At 57.1% G+C, this 18166-nt stretch overlaps 1 protein-coding gene across 1 annotated transcript in view; it reads right to left on the minus strand.

Moving 5' to 3' along the window:
- NECTIN1 (nectin cell adhesion molecule 1) overlaps positions 1 to 14457 on the minus strand; it is a 66292-nt gene extending 51835 nt beyond the window's left edge. Inside the window, exon 1 of the mRNA XM_001503231.6 lies at positions 13870 to 14457. Coding sequence (XP_001503281.1) covers positions 13870 to 13948 — 79 coding nt within the window. The 5' untranslated portion in view covers positions 13949 to 14457. The remainder of the gene's footprint in view (positions 1 to 13869) is intronic.
- Between the last annotated feature and the right edge of the window lie 3709 nt (positions 14458 to 18166).

Genomic DNA, 18166 nt, shown 5'->3' on the forward strand with positions numbered 1-18166 from the left:
AGGCACCGAAGGGGGGCCCCAAACCCCCTGCTAGGGAGGGGTGATGCCTGGGAGGGTGGCAAGGAGCAGCAAGCCTGGGGACATGGGGGAAGGACTCCAGGCAGAGTCATCTGGGCTTTGGGGGCAGCGGCCCTGGAGCTGAGTAGGGTGGAGGCATGTTTTGGGGGCAGATCCTGAGTGACCCCCTTGGGGTTCAGGAAGGAGGTTTCCAGGTTACCCTTGGGATATAGGGAAGCCCAGACTCTCCAAGCATTGGCCACAGGAATCCACAGCTAAGTCAGTCTCACCAGAGAAGCACAGTGGGCCACAAGAGTCTGCCCAGGAGTTATCTCAGCGGTGGACTTCCAGCTGTGGACTCTGCATTACAGCCGCTGTATCACAGCGTCAAACAGACCCGGCCACATGCCGTGGCTCACTCTCCCAGTGCCGTGACATGCCACAGAGCCGCCGCACCATGTCATGGAGCACCAATGGGCGACACGAGAGGCTGCTGGACATCACCCCAGGAGCGCATCTCTGTGGGGCACTGCCACCCACCGGGTGACCCCACCCTTCCAAGCGGCCCCCACCCATCCCCATTAGGGCAGAGGCTGCTGGGAGGACTAGGGGGCTGCCTCTCCCGCCTCCAGGGTGAAGGCTCTGCAGGCAGAGGGCCCTTGCTATCCCCTGCCCTCCCCACTGTCCTCACTATGCCCTGAATCTCTGCAATATGCTCCCTCTCCCAGGCCCCTCTCTCCCCATTACCAACTTAATTCCTTAATTCCCACTGGAGATAAGCGGATCTTTCACTGCAATTTACTGTTAATCCAAAGGAAAACAGTGGTGGGGAGGGGTGAGGGCAGCCAGCCCCCTCTGCCTGTGCCCAGATCCTGGACAGTTGTGGCGGCCAGGGAATCTACGCCGAAATCCCCAGGCTGGTCAGCCCACATCTGGAGGACCACACCTGTTATTGGGGATCTAGGCAATTTGGTCCCAAAGAGAGCATCTGAGATGGCGAGGTGTGTCAGACTTCTGTTGAATGAGCTCATGGGAGAGAAGACTCTGGGAGCCAGCTGGAGGGCCTCTTTAAATGCCTGAGGGATCAGGTGCAAGATCAGATGTGCTCACACAATTCCAATGGGGTCGGAAGTAATGGGTGGGAGCTTCTGGGATATAGATTTCAGCTCAGTGCAAGGAAGAATTTGGGGCAGTCAGAGCTGTACAGGCTTCCATGTAGGGTGGTGAGTTCCCCATCACTGGAGGTATTCATGCTGAAGCTGGATGATCAGCCAACTGGAAGGGATGTGGTTGAGGGGTTTTAAGAAGTAAGTGGCTACTACATTATTTGACTCCCCTTCCAATGCGGAGAATCTAGGAACCTCAGACTTACTCTTTCTATCCTCTCCCGCCTTCCCCTGCAGGGCCAGGAAGCTCCTTCCAGACCTGGGGCTGGGAGGGGACCAAGTGGGCTCAGCTGTTGACCCCACCTTCAAGGGCAAAGGAGAAGGCAGCCGCCGGCCTAACCACCCCTGCCCCTTCACGTCCAGCAGGGAGGGTGTAGGGAGAGTGTGGGCTCATGCGGGCATGATCCCACAAGGCCCCAGCTCCTTCTCTCCACCTCCCAGCCAGGCACTGCCCTGCGGGCATTAAGTGACAGCATTTTCAGGTGTCACCTGCTGTGTGTGATGTCAGAGGGCGGACACCCTCCCATGCTAGACTGGGAGCTCTGGGAAGGCTGGGACGTTGTGGTTACTGCTGCAGCCCCTGCCCCCAGCTCAGTGCCTGGCCCACAGGAGGCACCAGTGGCCATCCCTCTCCCAGCACCACACCCAGGGCAGTGGGATTCCCACAAGTGCCAGCACTGGGCACCTGGGGCAGCTGGAATGCTGCACCTGGGGTTCCTTGTTGGAGGGCGTATAACACTTGCTTCCAAGTATCTTTAAGGAAGCACAGGACGGCTCCAAAGAGCCACCAGGCAGCTTCCCAGGCGACCATCTAGGGTTGGGGATGGTTTTCCAGGAGACCAAGGGCCTGAGCCCCTGATGTACCCTGCCCGGGGTGATCACCCTGGAAAGGTCAGGAGCCCAGCTGAGTGACTCCCCCAAGCGTGCTAGGTCATGACCTGCTGGGAGGGCTCCTGGGCCCGGCTTTTCAGCATCCTTGGGATGCTGGGTCCCTGGGCGAGCAGCAGCTAGCAGGCAAGCGGTGTGAAGACTTGCTCTGTACCAGGCAGTGCGCTAACCACACCACACGATTACGCACCTCCTGAACCTCCCATTCTCGCTTCCTCATTTTACAGTGAAGGCAACTCAAGTTTGGAGAAAACAAGACACAGACATACACGCACGTGTAAGGAATAAACAGCGAAGACCACTTGGTTCCAAAACAATCAGTGGGTTCAGTCAATTTGCTGGGAAAAAAATAGTCAAACCAGTTGTCTGTGATCCTATAGACAAAACAATTATCTAAGATTGACCTTCTGCATTGTCTAACTGGCGGGCAGTGTGGACCCTGTCCTGGACAGTCATCACTGATTGCCTACCCTCCCCACTCCCCCTCCACCCCCATGACCCCAGCCCTGTCCCCCAGTGTCAGGCTCTGCCCCCTCTAGGGAGCTGGCTGAGAGCCCCCTACCTCCCTGGGGGAGAAGATAGCGCTCAGAGTCTAATCAGGAGCAGGTACACACGCACACACAGCACATGACCTCATGCACACACACAGAGCACGTGACCTCATGTGCACATACAAACACATAAACCATAAACCTCTCTCATACACACACAGAGGACATAAAAACACTTGTAAAGAAACACATAAACCAGCACAAATTATCATTACAGCGCAAACTGTGTACACAAGTGCCGAGGGGATAGGAGTAATGGAGTGATGTGAGATGGGAGGATAGTCGGGCCATTTCCCAGGAAGGGTGTCTCTGAGCAGAGCTGGGGGGCTGGTCTCCAGAGAAGCTGCCTGGTGGTCTGTCTGCCCCTGCCCCAGGTTCCCTGGGGAGACGGGGGAGCCGCACAGTCCCTTCCCAGCTACCCATGCGGCAGTGCAGAGAGGTAGGTGCTCAGGGTTGTTGCAGCATCCCCTCCCCCATCACCGCCCCCCTTCAGTACTGAGGCCCATTATCTGAGTTCTGGGAGGCGAGGAGGGCTGGAAGGGTGCTGGGGCCCTGGCAGCGGCAGGAACAGGGAAGCAGGAGGCTGTCGCCTGAGTTCCCCAAAGGCCCATCCATCAACCGAGTGGAGATAATCAGAGTGCTCAGCCGGCCCGGGACACTGATTACTCTCTGGGCACCATAAACACAGGGAATAAATCTGGGAAGGGGCCGAGTGGGAGGGAGTTTCAGGAGCAGGGCTGGCCACCCTGCCTGGGAAGGGAGAGGCGGCCCATCCATCACTCTGAGAGATGCAGCAATCGAGGCCAATGAGATCAGGACAGTTTGGGGGCGGGGGAGGTGGGCAATCACAATAAAATAACCTAGTGCAGTGTGGCTGCTGTGCTCTGATCTCATTTACACTTGGGTAGAAGCCTGTCCCTGCCTCCATTCCAATTTTTACCCAGGAGCCCCTGCAGAAAGCCCCTGCCATTGACTCAAAACCTGGCCCAGAGGGCAGAGACAAGGGGCATGAAAGTGGCTAGCTCAAGAGCACGGGGCGGGGGCATCTGCAGGCCCCGGGGCAGGCAGGCTGCGGGCAAAGCTGGTCCCTTTGTGCTGACGAAGCGATCCTTAGGTTTGGATGGGGGTCAGGTGGGTCTCATGCCCTCCGCCCTCCTATTGCTTCCAAGCTCTTCCTGGGTGCAGGGCAGATTCCAGCCCCAGGAACCGACTGCACAGCTCTGGCCTGTGTCTGGGCCACAGAGGCCACACCGTAATTCAAGCTAACGGAGCATGGATAATCTAGAACAGCAGAGGGTCTAGGAGGAATTTCTCTTTGGCGTCGAAACATATCAGATGACTGTTTTGCAGCCGAGTTACCCTCCTAATTAAGCAATGGAGTTTGTGAGGCCTGAGCCCACGTGGTGACCTACAGGGTCAGGGATGCAGAGTGGAGCGTCGGCCCTGGGTGACCCTCGAGAGACAATCTGCACTGGCCCTCTGGGGTTCACCTGCTCCTCAGCCGCAATGTCGAGAAAGGGTTTTGACTTTCCTGCTCCCACGACCCTCTTTCCTGAGATAGCTCTCCATCCCCAGCCGGGCCTCTGGGGCCTCTCTGTCCCAGCTCCCTGTCCTGAACCTGCCTGGGGTGAGGAAGCAGCATTCCTTTCAACCCAGGAGATCAAAGCAGCCGGCACAGGTGAACACCCTAAATCCTCTTCCCACCCCCCACCCCCCAGGGAGGGTTCCTCCCGGGCTGCCCCCCCCCCCACCCCCGCCCCGCCATCTTTTGGGATCTCTGGGTGAGCGCGGGACCAGAACCTTCCAGAAGCTTAGGACAGGCCCTGGCATAGGATCAGCCTGCTGAGCGGTGGACCCACCCAGAATCTGGGCCAGCCTGGGAACACCCGCTGCAGGCAGTTCCAGGCAGAGTCTCTGGGAGAAGCTATTACACCTGCCTCTAGACTCACAATGAAACACGGTAGGAGGCCCCCAAATGGCATCAGTGATGCCCAAAGGCTCTGGGGATGAAAGAGTGATGACTATCAAGACTTTTCCCTCCAGCACAGCCACATTAATACTCCTAAGACACAACAGTGACAGTGGCGGAATATACCAGAAGCATAATGATCGTACTTCTAGAACTTGAAAGGTATCCAAAAGATACAGGAGTGATGACTGCTGAGACTCTCCGATGATAAGCACTAATAACTCCCCAAAGGCTCCAGGGGTGCAACAGGTTCTTCCTGCACCATCAGAGTGCGCAGGAGAGGAGGCGGCGACAAGGTGCCATGCAGGGGTGCTGGGCATTCTGGAGGCAAGGCCTTGGGTTCCCCGGCTTAGTAAGCTGTCTTCCTCCATCAGCCACTCACCCAAAAGAGAGGCAGCTTAGCCAAGTGGTATGATCACACACACTGGGCCTGAATTCCTGGATCTGAATCCTGGCTCTGCCACTTACTAGCTGTGTGACCACGGGCAAGTTACCTAACCTCTGCCTGGGCCTGGTCGTTCCCTATGTAAAAACAGGGAGAACAGAAGTACCTCCCACAGGAGTTGTTATGAAAATTAAATAAGTTATTACATGTCAGATGTTTACAACAGTGTCTGAGCGTCCAAGAACTCTTGAAAAAAGTTTGCTACTATGATCGTCATCATCAACTGTCTGAATAAGCAACCATGTATCCATCTCGCATGTACTACCAGCCCACGATGCGGCTGACACTGTGCCAGACACTGGGGATACCAAACCCCATCAGCAATGGACCCTGACCTTTTGGAGCTCTCTGTCTTGGGGAGAAGATAAATCCCAGGCCCAAATAACTATTTTGCAAGATGTAGAGTGGTTAGTGCCACAGAATGGCATGGTTGAGGTGCTGGGGGGTGGGGGGCTTTGAGATGAGAGAGGTCATCTCTAGCTGCGGGGTACATGAAGACTGATGGAAGTGGCTCTCGACCTCAGTATTTACATATGGGAAATAAGGGAGAACTGTGGGGGGAATGGCATGTGCAAAGGCACTGAGGTGAGAAAGCCTGGGGCATGTGTAGAGGCATATGTGGCTGGGTGGGCCTGGCATGCAGGGGAGGCTGGTGGGAGATGAGCCAGGGAGAGGGCAGCCGTCAAATGCTGCGGGGCCAGAGAGTGTCTCTCTCGGGTGTGCTTTAGCTACATTCATCCAAGAAGCAGGGTGGGCAGACTGGAGCTAGAGAGCCAGGAGTCAGAGAGAGAAGCAAGCCAAGGCTGCTGCAGCAGTCCCATGAATGAGGATGTCACTACCAGCCCCTCCCACAGCGGGACCCACATGCAGTGGCAGGGCTGGCTTGGCTCGGTGGCACCTTCTCTATTTCCTTTGTCCTAGCAGCTGACATTTGCTCACAAGATACCAGGAGGGAGGGAGGGGGCGCCAGGGTGCTGCTCGGGGGCCAGAGAATGGAGCCCATCGGGGTGGCCTCGCCAATCCCACTTGGGGCTCGTACTCCAGCCAAGCTGCAGACAAGGGGCGCTCCAGGGGCAGTATAGGTCTCCGCTACCCTTTTCTCCAGAGCAGGGCTGACTTGTGTCTGCCCCAACAGATCAGTGCTCCCATCTCCGCTGAGTCATTTGGCGGGAACACCAGCTCATGCGCCAAAAGCGTGGGCTGGCCTGTGTGACCCATCCATGGGAGCAGACCAAGCGAGCCCGTGTACGCTGAGGACCAGTTTTTGGGGCCTGGCACTTACTTTCCTCCATAAGACGGAGGCACAAGAAGGGGCATGCCTTCCTTCACCCACGTCTTTTCTTCCATGGTGACATGCACTGAGCCCTGGTGGTATGCTGGTGACCAGCAGGTACGCAGGATTGCAGGGGAAGAAAGATCAAGCAGAGGGGAGGGTACAGACAGAGAGGAGGCTGAACGCCAAGAGGCACTGGAATCTGCTAAGAGAAATAACCCTGTCTTTGGTGGGAAGAACCCCAGGAAGGAACCCAAGGTTCCATCACAGCGATTGTGGGCTAGCTGTTCCTCCTTGGGGCGCGGGTGGGATCAGGAAGCGTCCGCCAAGGCTGCCAGCTGGTGAAACTGCATCTTTAGGGGAGGGAAAATGCTTCTACCATGGGGTCCCCAGGTCTCTACCCCTATCTTTTGGACAGAAAGATGGGCTAAAATTCAGGCCAAGGCCGCTGTGAGGACTCCAGACTCCATCTCTACTGCTGGGACATGTCTCTGAGAACACCCCCAAACTCAGGTGTGGGTGGGCATGCTGTCCCCCATACCCAAAGGCCCTCCTCCATGGAATGACGATTTGCCGAGCTTCTCAGCCAGCTCCTCCCAGAGAAGGTGGACTCCTATGAACAGCCCTGGAGTGAGCTGTGTCCCTTTCTCCCTAGGGCAGGGGGCAGAACAGAGGGTCCAAGGGGGCAGGAGGGACTCCGTGTTTCCAGCTTTGGGGAACAAGCATTCCAGGAATTTGGGTTGGGGGAGGACTCCATTTAAGCCCACAGATCGAACTCAAACTCCCAATGGGCCATTCTGGTGCCCATGGCCACTGGCCTGTTTTGCTGCCTGGGCCACGCCTGCAGCTGTGTCCCAATGGAGCCACCAGCCAGCGGAACTAATGTCCTCTAATGAGATCCGGGCCGGAGTGGCCGGGTGGGTTTTATTGTCTGTGGCTTGGTAATGAGACTCCTCATAAACTGGGAATGAAATTAGGGTCTGTGCAGACCAGAGCGGGTTGGGGGGAGCCCAGGAGAGGGAGTCTAATGTGCCTGCCAAATCTCGTCCCCTTTCCCCTCTCTGCTGCTCCATCAGGTCCACAATGCTTTCTGAGCACCACTCTGCCCCTGGGCTTGGCCCACGTCCTGGCCCTGTGCCTGCCTGTGCCCTGGGGCTCCGTGCTCACATCTCAGGGGCCCTGCCCATGTCTCAGGCCAGAACCCCAGCATCCAGAAGGACATTGTTCCCCTGACCCTTCAGCTGCTGTGTTATTAGATGTCTTTACTCTGTGCCAACCTGGGCTCTGTGGTCAGCTCTGCCTGGGCCCCTCTCCAACCTATGTCCTCAACCTACTTCCCCAGGGAACTGCCACGCTCTGGCTTGGTGTGGGAGAGCAAAAGCTCGTGGTGGCTGGTGAAGTGAATGACCATCTCATGGGACATTCTACCGTGGCCCGGCTCAGCCTCTTCTATATCTGTCCATCCCAGCCCATTGCATTGTCCTCATCTACTGGATCTGGAGTCAGAAGCCCCGGCATCTAATTTGGCTGCACTGGCATGAGATGGTCAGCCAGTTACTAGACCCAAATCTCACTTTCCTCATCTGTAAAATAGAAGAAGTGCTAATACCACTCACAGGGGCTTACTGAGAGGATCAGCTGAAACTATGAGCTGAAAAGAGTGCCACAAATGTTATTATTATTATTGGCAAAAAGATTCAATCTGTAACAGGAGAAACTGAAAGAAGGACTATCTCAACCTCTCTGGCTGCACCATCTCACCGGATGAGCGGACTGCTGGAGAGAGGGTCCTGCTGCCCACCCTTCCCCCAAACGTGGAAGTTTGAAGGGAGGCAGGGCTGAGTCCCAGGCCCTCCCAGCCGGCCCCAGGCTGCTGCCACAGTGAGTGTTCCAGATGGGCAATGGCGCCCAGCTGGGCTGCTGCCAGGGAGTGAGGCGGGTGCCGGGGAGAGCCCTCGGCGACATGCTGCAGAACAAAGGCCGCACAGCACCTGCTGCTCATGCAGTACATGACCACCAGGGCCAGCTCGTGCAGGTGCCCGCAGCCAACCAGGCCACCTGAGCCCCCAGGGCTGCCACAGCCTCTGCCGTCATTTCCAGGTGGGGGCAGGGGCTCACGGCCTGCACAGCTCCTGGTTGGAGACAAGGGAAGTGAGGTCAGCAGTGGGCAGGCAGCTGAGTGGCTCTTTCTCAAGGGAGTACAAAGTACAAAGTTGGCACTGCCCAGCTGGCAGACGCAGAGGGGGCCAGGACCACTTAGAGGAAAGCCATAGGAAATAGGAGTAGCTACCACTTTACTGCACAGTTATCACATGCCTGGCAATGTGCAAAGCACTTTGCTTACGTTATTCTTGATCTAATTCACAAAGCTCCTTTGAAATCTGTGTTAACAGAAACCTATTTTGCAGATGGGAAAACCAAAGCTCACAAAGTGACTTAAGAAAGTCCACTCAGCTAGCAATTGGTAGACCTGGGATTCAAACCCAGTCCACTGGGCCCTCCTTTGTGGTCTCACTATGGTGAGTTGCCAAGATGGGGTCATCTCCAGGTTGTAGGGAGAGGAACCAAGATACCTGTGGCTCCCTCTTGACTGGAGCCTTGGACCACTGCTGCTCTGCCTTGGAAGGCTGAAACACACAGATCCTGTGAGCCCCTGAGAATTCATATTTATTGCCCCCCACTCTCCCATCCCAGGATGAACCTTGGGATTCTCCACTGCCCTCAAGAGACTACATTCAGCTGCCAGGAAGTCTTTCTCTGTGTCCTTCTTGGGTTTCTTCTGTCGCCCTGAGCTCATCTCTCCTTGTGGAATGGGTCCGATGGGTTTTCTCCCACCATTTCCCTCTCCTCATCTCCCAGCCCTAAAGTGCATAACAGAATCCAGAGCTTAAAGGGTTAACTGGACGAAGGGGTGTTATCTCTAGCTCAGGGCATTCCCTTTGCAAGGTGATCCCCGCTCAGATCTTAAGTTACCTCCTACCCCAGCCAGCACATCTGCTGCTGGCTCTGCGGACCTGGTCTCTATGGAGAGGGGTGGGCATCACCGGGGAGAAAACACTTGCCAGCTGGCCTTGGGCACAGGGTGCTGGGCTCCCAGGACTGCCCTCTCCTCCCCCCCCCAGCCCCTCATCCCCACTTTCCTTTCTGACAAGGAGGCTCCCGCTTTCTGCTGTATGAACCCGGAATGCTTCTAGGTACACGTACACTGCCGGTCTGGGCACACACCTGGTTCTGCAGGGCTATTCACAGAGGACCAAAGCCCACACGTGCACCCCTTTTTAAATGCCCTGCATATGCCGCCTTTCTCCCCGGATGATATCCTCCCCCAGTACTCATGCAGGAAGCAAAGATTCCTAATTAGTAGCTGAAAACCTATCTCCCATGGCCCCTCCCAGCTGTTCAGAGATCATGAGAAGCCGTGGGGCAAGTCAGGCCCTAGTTAACACCAGCTTCCAGTGCTGCTCTGTCGGCCAGGGAGACAGGAGGCTGACGAGGGTGGAAGGCTTCTCCAGGTGAGCATCTCCCCGTGAGGATGCAGAGGCCCAGTCAAAAGCCAAGGTCAGAGCAGAAAGAGACAGCACTGTCCCAGCTTCCCACCCCAAAGGACCCAGCAGCTCATCTCAGAAGGGGCTGGCTAAGGGCAAATCCTAAGTCCCTCCAAAGTCACCCTCACTGGCACTCTGACATAAACATGGGCATTATCAAGGCCACTCACAAAGTCCTAGTGGGAAAGCCCTAAGAAACCAGTTATACGTGAATATACATTTGGTACATGGTTATGGCCTCAGTCCTATGGTGACTCACAGATACCAGTGCACACACCTCCTGTCCTAGTCCCCATGGGTCTGCGCGTGCACAGTGATTTGTAGATAACCAACACAAACACACAAAGCCCTGCACACGGCTGTGCAGACACCCACTCTACACTGAAGGTGAGACTACATGCAGATGGTCAGGAATGTTATACGCTGAGGCCCACGGCTGGCTAATGTCCATTTTAGCCTGGCACACTGACCAACATTCAAAGTTAAAAAAAAAAAAAAATCAGCAGAACAGGTGAATATACAGACACCCTCTCTGTCTGTGCCTCCTGTAGGTAGGAGCCATTTAATTTGCCAGGTTAACCAGGAAAGATACAATCGGGAAAATCGAAGGTACATTCACACCTCCCTTGGGTGTTTTGTTTGTGCCGAACAATGAACATTAGTCAGCTGCTAGACAATGGCGGTATCGTAGACAGAGCAACTGGGGCCGAGCCTCTGTCCCCTGGGCCTGGCCCTCTTGCTTAGCCATCAGCACTAGGGTGCTTGCTGGCAACCATCCTGGCAGCATACAGCTGTGTCCTGGGTCAGGCAGTGGCCAAGGAACTGGATTCACTGCGCAAAGCTGAGTAGCTGAGAAGGCAGCTGATATCAGAGTGAACAATGCATCATGGCTCTTTGAGCCGCAGACGTGCAGGTTCAGAGATACCTTCTAGTCCACTCAGCCGGGGTGCCGGGCCCAAGCTCTACAATATCTCCTCCTCCCTTCCAGCCTTGACTATTAGGCCTTGAATCGGATTCTAAGACACGCTCCACAGTGCTGCCTCCAAAACGGACCCTGCGATTCCCCTTTACATACGCTGCAAACCCAGGCCAGCAGAATCGGTTTTGCTGTAACATCCTGCCCAGCCAGCCCAAGCACACCACTGTCTGTGAGAAATGGGAGAAAGGAAAATAAGCCAAGAGCCCTGACACTCCGAGTTTTAAAGGAAACTACCATGGCAGCGAGCTCTGCACAGACTGCAGAGAAGGGGTGTGCTGTAGCCCAACAGGTCTTCCGCGGGTGTGCATGACACCTGGGGTGTGTGTTCTCTTTCCAGACAAAAGGTTTGGGGAAGCCAATTAGGGAGGGTGTGGTGTAGGTGGGACACCAGCCCAGTGTACCTATTGCTAAGGCAGGTTCTCTGCCTCCTCCCCCAGGCGCCTCCTGTCCATCTTTGGGATGCAGCCCCTGTCGCCCCTGCCCTTCTCCTCTGAGTTAACGGTAGGAACCACAGATTGTCAATTCAGAGGCTTGTGGGCCTTCACTGCCCTGACTGGTAAAGTCTGTGTTGTCGAAAATACACTTCTGTGTTTACACTTCAATAGCCAGATTTGGAGGGTTCTGAAGTCAGGGGGCCATCACACACACCAGGCGCTCCCGCCCCCCAATTCCGCCCAGCGGGCTCCTCTCCTCATCCCTCCATGCTCCCTGCCACAGCCCAGGAGAACCCAGAAAAGAGCATCCGGCTGTCAAGTCCCCAGAGAGAAGCAGCAGCAGCGGGCAATCAGGAGGGAGCTGGCGGGTGGAGGAAAGTGGGGCATGGGCAGGCAACTTCTGGGCCTACCAGCCTCTGCCCAAGGGTCAGATGGGCACTACCATATTGACCTGCCTCCCTTCACAGAGGCACCAGGGGCACAGGCACTGGGTAGAGGAGCTGGCGAGTCCAGGAACTCTGGCTGCCGCTGATGCCACCAAGCCACAGCAACCAATCACTCCAGGAGCTTTACTAAGTGCCGTCCGAGCTGTGGTCCCTTCTCTGCATCCCACTCCCTCCATCTGGACTTTTTGCGGGGGGAGTGTCCACACTTGAGCCAGGTGAGAGTGTCACTTCCCTGCCCTCACTTCCTGAGGAGGGTGGAGCAGGGCAGGCCTCCAGCCCCCAAAGAAGGAATTACCCACTATGCATTACCAAGCTGGGGGAAGAGAAAACGAAAAGAGGGGGAAATGGGGGTGAGTAGATCCTCCCCCCCAACCTGCCCCCTCTTTGTCCACCCAGGATCAGGTTAACCCCTAGTGTGCCAGACCAACTAGAGCCCCCAAGAAAGCTCTTCTCTTGCTGGGTTCCAGCTTTAGACACTGTGTAACTGAAGGGTTCCCAGAAGCCCAAACTGGGGGGGGGGGGGAGGGGAGGGTCAGACAGGTACTAGATCCCTAGCTTCTGCTATCTCCTGCCTGCTTGCCAGGGGGTGCCGTGGGAGAGGAAGCCCTCCCCATCTCACCATGACCACCCTCTGGGGAGGGACTCTGTCAAGCCGCCTTAAAATGGGCAGTGACACCCGTGTGCCCTGCAATTCCCCCTCCCCCAGCACCTAGCAGAGCAGCACCCACAGGCTGCAGGGTTGGGGGCACCGTGGGCCGGCTTGGCTCCTACAAACTGCTTTGGACGCCATGGGCCACTCAGTGAGATGCACGGAGTCCTGGCAGTGAGCTGGTCCAGAGGGGTAGAGAAGTGAATGAGGCCAGGTTTCGTCCTTCCAGGAGTGCACTCCAGCCCCCCAAGTCAGCAGCCAGGCTGGCCCCGCGATCACAAACTGCCCCTCGAGTCTGCGGAATCGAAGGTGTTGCCGACCGGTCGCTGCCAGGGTGCCTGCGATCTAATATTCTCACCCCACGCAGAGCTGTTGTCTCTGTACTCTGACCCCTTATTCTACCACCCTCAGGCCAGGACCACGTGTTCCAACCTAGCCCCCACCCTCTCCCCAAAACCCCAATCCAGCTGGGCCGGAGGTCGTCTCAGGTTTCTTCCCAGAGGGCTGGGTGCACCCTCACCCCCACCCGGACCCGTGTCGGCGTGGCCAGCCACCGTGCAAGGCGGGCAGCTTCCCCAGGGACACAAGGGGTTAAATCCAGGCGAGGGGACTCGGTCGGATTTGCCTCCTAAACGCATTTTCCAGTTCATTCCCCAGCACAATACTCCGGCCGGTCCCAGCCTCCGCCCCCACCCCACCCGTCAGAGGGGCCACCGCGGGCCACCCCAGGGTCGGCGTCGGGTTAACCCCTCGGCGGCCGGGATCTCGAGGGAGGACACGCGGGGCACTCTCAGGAAAGTGGGTCGTGCAGCCACCTGGCTGGCACGAAGCCCGCGGAGCCTCCTCCGGGGACAGCCCTCCGAACTGGGAGTAGAGTCCCGAGGCGAAGCCCAGCCTCACGCCAGGCCGGGAGACTGCGACCCCGTGCTCACCCTCCGGGAGAGGAACCGCAGGTGAGCGGAGCGCCGCCTGTGCCGCAGGAGCGGGCTCTCCACTCCCGCCGTGGGGCGACGAGGGCGGGAGCGGCCCGAGCGCCCGGACCGTCTGGCCAAGGGGCCGGCGAACGCAACGCAGACCCCTGCCATCCTCCAAACCCACAGCCCACCAGCTCCGAGACTGACGCCCTCCGCCTGGGGCTGATGTCTCTTACCCCGCGATGGTGATTATGGTGATTATTTTGCATTTATGTAACATGCAGTGTTTCCAAACTGCTTCCCGAGCTGAGAGCTGGTTATTAAATAAATAGAACGCTATTACATATTATTATTTTTGTGAAAAACTGAGCGGGGAAAGTGCTTTCTTGCTACATAGAGACGTGCATCCGACTGCTTCCCTGCAGGGCAGGCTCTTCGGCTTCCTAACCTCTCTTTCTCAGCCGACCCCCGCCCCCTTACCTAAGCCGTGACCTAACTTTTCTGGCTCCTTTCACTCCCTACAACCCAGACGTGCCTGCCATCCAGCTCCCAGCCCCAGGGAGGCACTGGATGAAAAAAAAAAAAAAAAAAGGCATAGGCGCAACGCGCTTACCTGGGAGGAAGAATGCGGTCAAGCCGAGAGCGAGTCCCCACCAGCGTCCAGCGGCGCCCGCAAGCCCCATCCGAGCCATCGGGGGCCGGGGCTCCGGCGAGAGCGGTCGCGAGGAGAGCGCTCCTCGCGCTCCAGAAACCAGCCCGGAAGACGAAGGTAGATCACTGCCGGCCGGCGGGCGCTCCGAGGATCCAGGTCAGCCGCAGCCGTCGGCCGGGGCGGGGTGGGCTGGGTGCGATCGGCGCGGCCGCAATCCGGGCCCCGGGCCGCCGCCGGCTCAGAGGCTCGGCAAATGCCCGCCGCAAGTTGCACGAGTCATGCCCCCTTCTCCTCCTCCGCTCTCCTCCCCGCGCCGGTCCCCGCCCTCTTCTTCCACGCAGAGCCGGGCTGAGGAGAGGGACCCACCCCCGGCGCGCCTGGCCGCCCGGCTGCGCGGCGCGGGCTCCCGGCCCCCCGCGAGCTCACACCCTCCCGCTCGGCTCCAACTTGCAGGCGTCCATGGCCGGCCGTCCTCCGAGGGTGGCGGGACGAGCCCAGGCGGCGGGCGGGCGGTGCGGTGGGCTCGGGGCCCAGGCGGCGGGCGCGGGGCTCGGCGGCCAGCTGCCCGGCGGCTCGGGCGCTGCGGCTCCGCGCGAGGAGGTCGAGCCGGGGGCTCCGCGCGTCCCCGCCGTGCCGCCGCCGCTCACTCCGCCCGGTCCCGGCGATCCGCAACAATGTGGAGCTGCCCGGGCGCCGAGTCCGCCGCGCTCGCTCCTCTCCCTCTCTTTCTCTCACTCGCCCCGCTCCAGCCTCTCACCCGCTCTCCCCGTGATGTCAGACCAGGGGGAGGGGTTAGCGTTAACCCCGTCGTGGCTCCGACGCGCGGCCCGCGCCCGGCCCCGGCCTCCGCCCGACCGCTCACACCTTCCGGCCCGCGGCAGAGGCGGATCCCGAGCGGGGGCCGTGGGGTCCGGCTCAGGCCCGCTGGCTCGGGAGATGCTCCTCTGGTCGCCTTTCGGGCCGGGAGAGGGCTGGAGGGCCGGCCGCCCTCCTCTGTCGCTGACAAAGGGAGGCAGTGACCCCTAGCGGCCGGCGTCGGGGGAGAAGCCTCTGGGTGGGGGTGGAGTTAAGATGGGGAGGGCAGTGGAGGAGCGAGCGTGCAGTATGGAGAATACTGGATCTAGCCATGTCCGAGCTGAAAGGGCTTCTGGAGGCCTTCTACGCCAACCCTGGCCCCATTTTACAGATGAGGAAACAAAGGCCCAAAGAAGGGGAAGGCGACTCGCCTAGGAGCACAAGGGCAGAGAGTGGCAGAGCTCGGACTAGAACCCAGTAGCGGGAGCTCCCTCTCCTCTGCATCGGCCGGACGCTGAATGGAAAGACAGCTATGCGGGGACCGACCGGAAGCGGCCGGAGAAGTGGGCGGTGGGCCTTAGCGGGTGAGATGGGGCCACCGAGGTTTCTGGTCTTTTCTAATCCCCGCTCCCTTCGGGGGTTCCTTTTCGGAAAACTGAAGCCCCCTCTTCTCTCCGAATAGAGCGTGAACCCGAGCTCTGCTCCCTTCGCCCTCACCTTTGTTGTGAGTGATTTGTGGGATTCCCGCGAAAGTGACCCATCCAGCCAGTGTTGGCGGCCAAGCAGGCACTCTCCCCTCAGTCCTGATCACCAGCCACCACATCCGGGTGTGGTCGGCTTCCTGCCAAGGCGCCTGGGCCCTCTGGGTCCTTGGCAGCCCGAAGTCTGTCCTCTGCTCCTTCCCTCTGTACCTCCTACCGCTCCAGAATGTCTCCTCCAGAATGAGGCAGACAGACAGACGGGGTTTCCCATAAAGAGAACCTAGTCCTCCCCAGACGCCTGACAAGACAATGCTCCCTTTGCCCATTGCTGCCCTTTGCCCAGCGGGCAGGTGCGGAGGGGAAGTGGCCTGTTCCTGATAAAGTAAGTTGGAGCAGGAGGAGCATGAGGATGGGCAGGAGGGCACCACTTTCCCACTCTTTGGGATCTGGGGAGGGAGAGGGGCGAGACTCTCCGTTTTTCTCTGAAGTGATCTAATTCGACATTCACATGAATACTCACACACTCACGTATACATCTTCTACATTTGACAAATGTAACCGGGCTTTCTTTGTACCAAACGCTGTGCCAGGCTTGGGGATACAGAGACATCATCGTTACCCTAAAGGCACTCATTCTAGTTGGGGGGCAGGGAGGAAGACAACCACAGAAACGGATGTTGGGAACAAGCGCTTAATATGTGGTGTGTCCCAGAGATGCCCACACAGGATTTGGTGGGTCTGGGAGAAAGTGCCCACTTCAGCCTCCGGGTAGCAGAGAGGGGGCCACTGGCTGAGTCATCTGTCAGACAAAGGCCTGTGCTGGAGGGGGAGGCATTAAGGGGACTGGATTTCAGGTGGCCCGGGTCAGCTGAGGAAAGGCACAAAGACCAGCAACAGCCGACTGAACAGGGCCCACAAACGGCTGGTTGTGGCCTGAGCCTAAGATTGGGGAAGGGAGAGGCCTGCAGATGGTGAATGCCGGGTTGGGTAGCCACCAGGACGGCTTTACGCTGGGGAACGCCTTGTGATAGCCCCGTCTGGCAGCCAGGCACCTCCTCTCTGGCCCTCAGTACTTCAATGGCCAGGGCTGAGTTGGGTTCATCGCTCTGGTCTCAGACTCTGCCTGGCATATTTTAGGAGCCGATTGGATGGGTCTGAGGGGGCAATTCCAGATAGACCAATGCCCGCTAGTTCCCTGCTCATGTCCTCCTACCTCTCCACCCTAGATAAGGCTTCTTTGATCTTCTGCTCTGAAATGGGCTTCCAGAAAGGTTGTGTCTTGGGCTGGCACAGCAGCCTGGGGATGGGTTAGTGGAGAAGACAGAGCCACGTATGGTCACTCACTCACCATCTTTAAACAAGCTCCTAAAACATGCAAACCACCAACATGGGTATCAGGCAAGGGGTATATGTGTTTGTGTGTATGTGTTTGTCGTGGGTTGCAGGAGACAGAAAAAGGAGCCAGAGAGAGAGCAAAGGAAAATAAGACAGAACTTGTTTACTCAGAAAGACGAGTCACTCAACAAATGTCTTTTTGAGTACCTCCTGTGCTAGCTACTGAGCATACAAAAGTGAGCAACAGCCAAGACCCTACTCACATAACTATATTATAGGATGGAAGCTGTCCACTGCCAAAGAGAGCCAAAAATGCTGGCATCTTTTGAGTGAGTGCTTCTCATTGTGGAGAGCAGGAGAGGCTTCTGGAGGAGGTGGCATCTGACCGAGCTCTGAAGGGTGGATCAGATTTGGACGAAGGGAGGCCAAGGAGAGACTTTCGGTGGAGGGAACAGCTTGTACAACAAGGACATGGAGGTGGCAGAGGTCGGGGCCTGTGCGGGAACAGCAGGCGGTCTGGTTTGTTCTGCATTGTGGGGATGTGTAAAAGAAAGGGACAGGTAAGTGCAGCCTGGTGGCAAAAGGTCTGGAAGGTTTCCCTCCATGGCGGAAAGAAGCAAGGGCCGGATCATCGGGAGACGAGGCTCTGCTCCCTGCTCTTAAGCTGGAAGCCCAGGAGCCATTCCTGCCGCTTCTCTCTTCTCCAACCACCATGTCCCAATTCAAAAGCAAACGCTGGTGATTCTGCCTCCAATATATGTCTTAAGTCTAATGACCTTGCTCCATTTTTACTGTTATCACCCTTGTCCTTGCACTCATGATTTCTGCCTGATCCTTGCCATATCCTCTGACAGTATGGCCAGCGCACACTGAGGGGAGGGAGTAAAACGTAATGGTCAAGCACACGGGATTCTGGTGCTAGACTGCCTGGATTGGGATCCTTAAACCCCAGCTCTGCCACTCAGTAGCTGTGTGTTCTTGGGCAAGTGACTTAACTTCTCTGTGCTCAGGTTCCTCATCTGTAAAAGGAGGGGAAATAATAGCACCTATCTCATGGAGCTGTTTTGAGGATTAAATTCATTAAACACATTAAGTGCTTGGAAAGTTGCCTGGTGTACAGGAAGCATGTTTAAGTGTTAGTCATCGTTATTACTGTACTCTCTCTCCCTACATCCAGTTTTGCTCCGCTCTGCCATTGTGCCAGAGGGATATATGTACTTTTAAAACTTTTTACTTGGAAACAGTTTCAGATTTACAGAAGAGTTGCAAAGAGGGTACAGAGTTTCCATATGTCCTTCATGCACCTTCCCCTAATGTTAATGTCTCATATAACCTTGGTACGTTTGTCAAAATGAAGAAATCAGAATTGCTGTAACACTGTTAACTGAACTTCAGAATTTGTCCAGATTTCTCATTTTTCCGCTAAT

Source organism: Equus caballus, chromosome 7 (genome assembly GCF_041296265.1).
Source record: "Equus caballus isolate H_3958 breed thoroughbred chromosome 7, TB-T2T, whole genome shotgun sequence".
In the NCBI taxonomy this organism is placed as follows: Eukaryota; Metazoa; Chordata; class Mammalia; order Perissodactyla; family Equidae; genus Equus; species Equus caballus.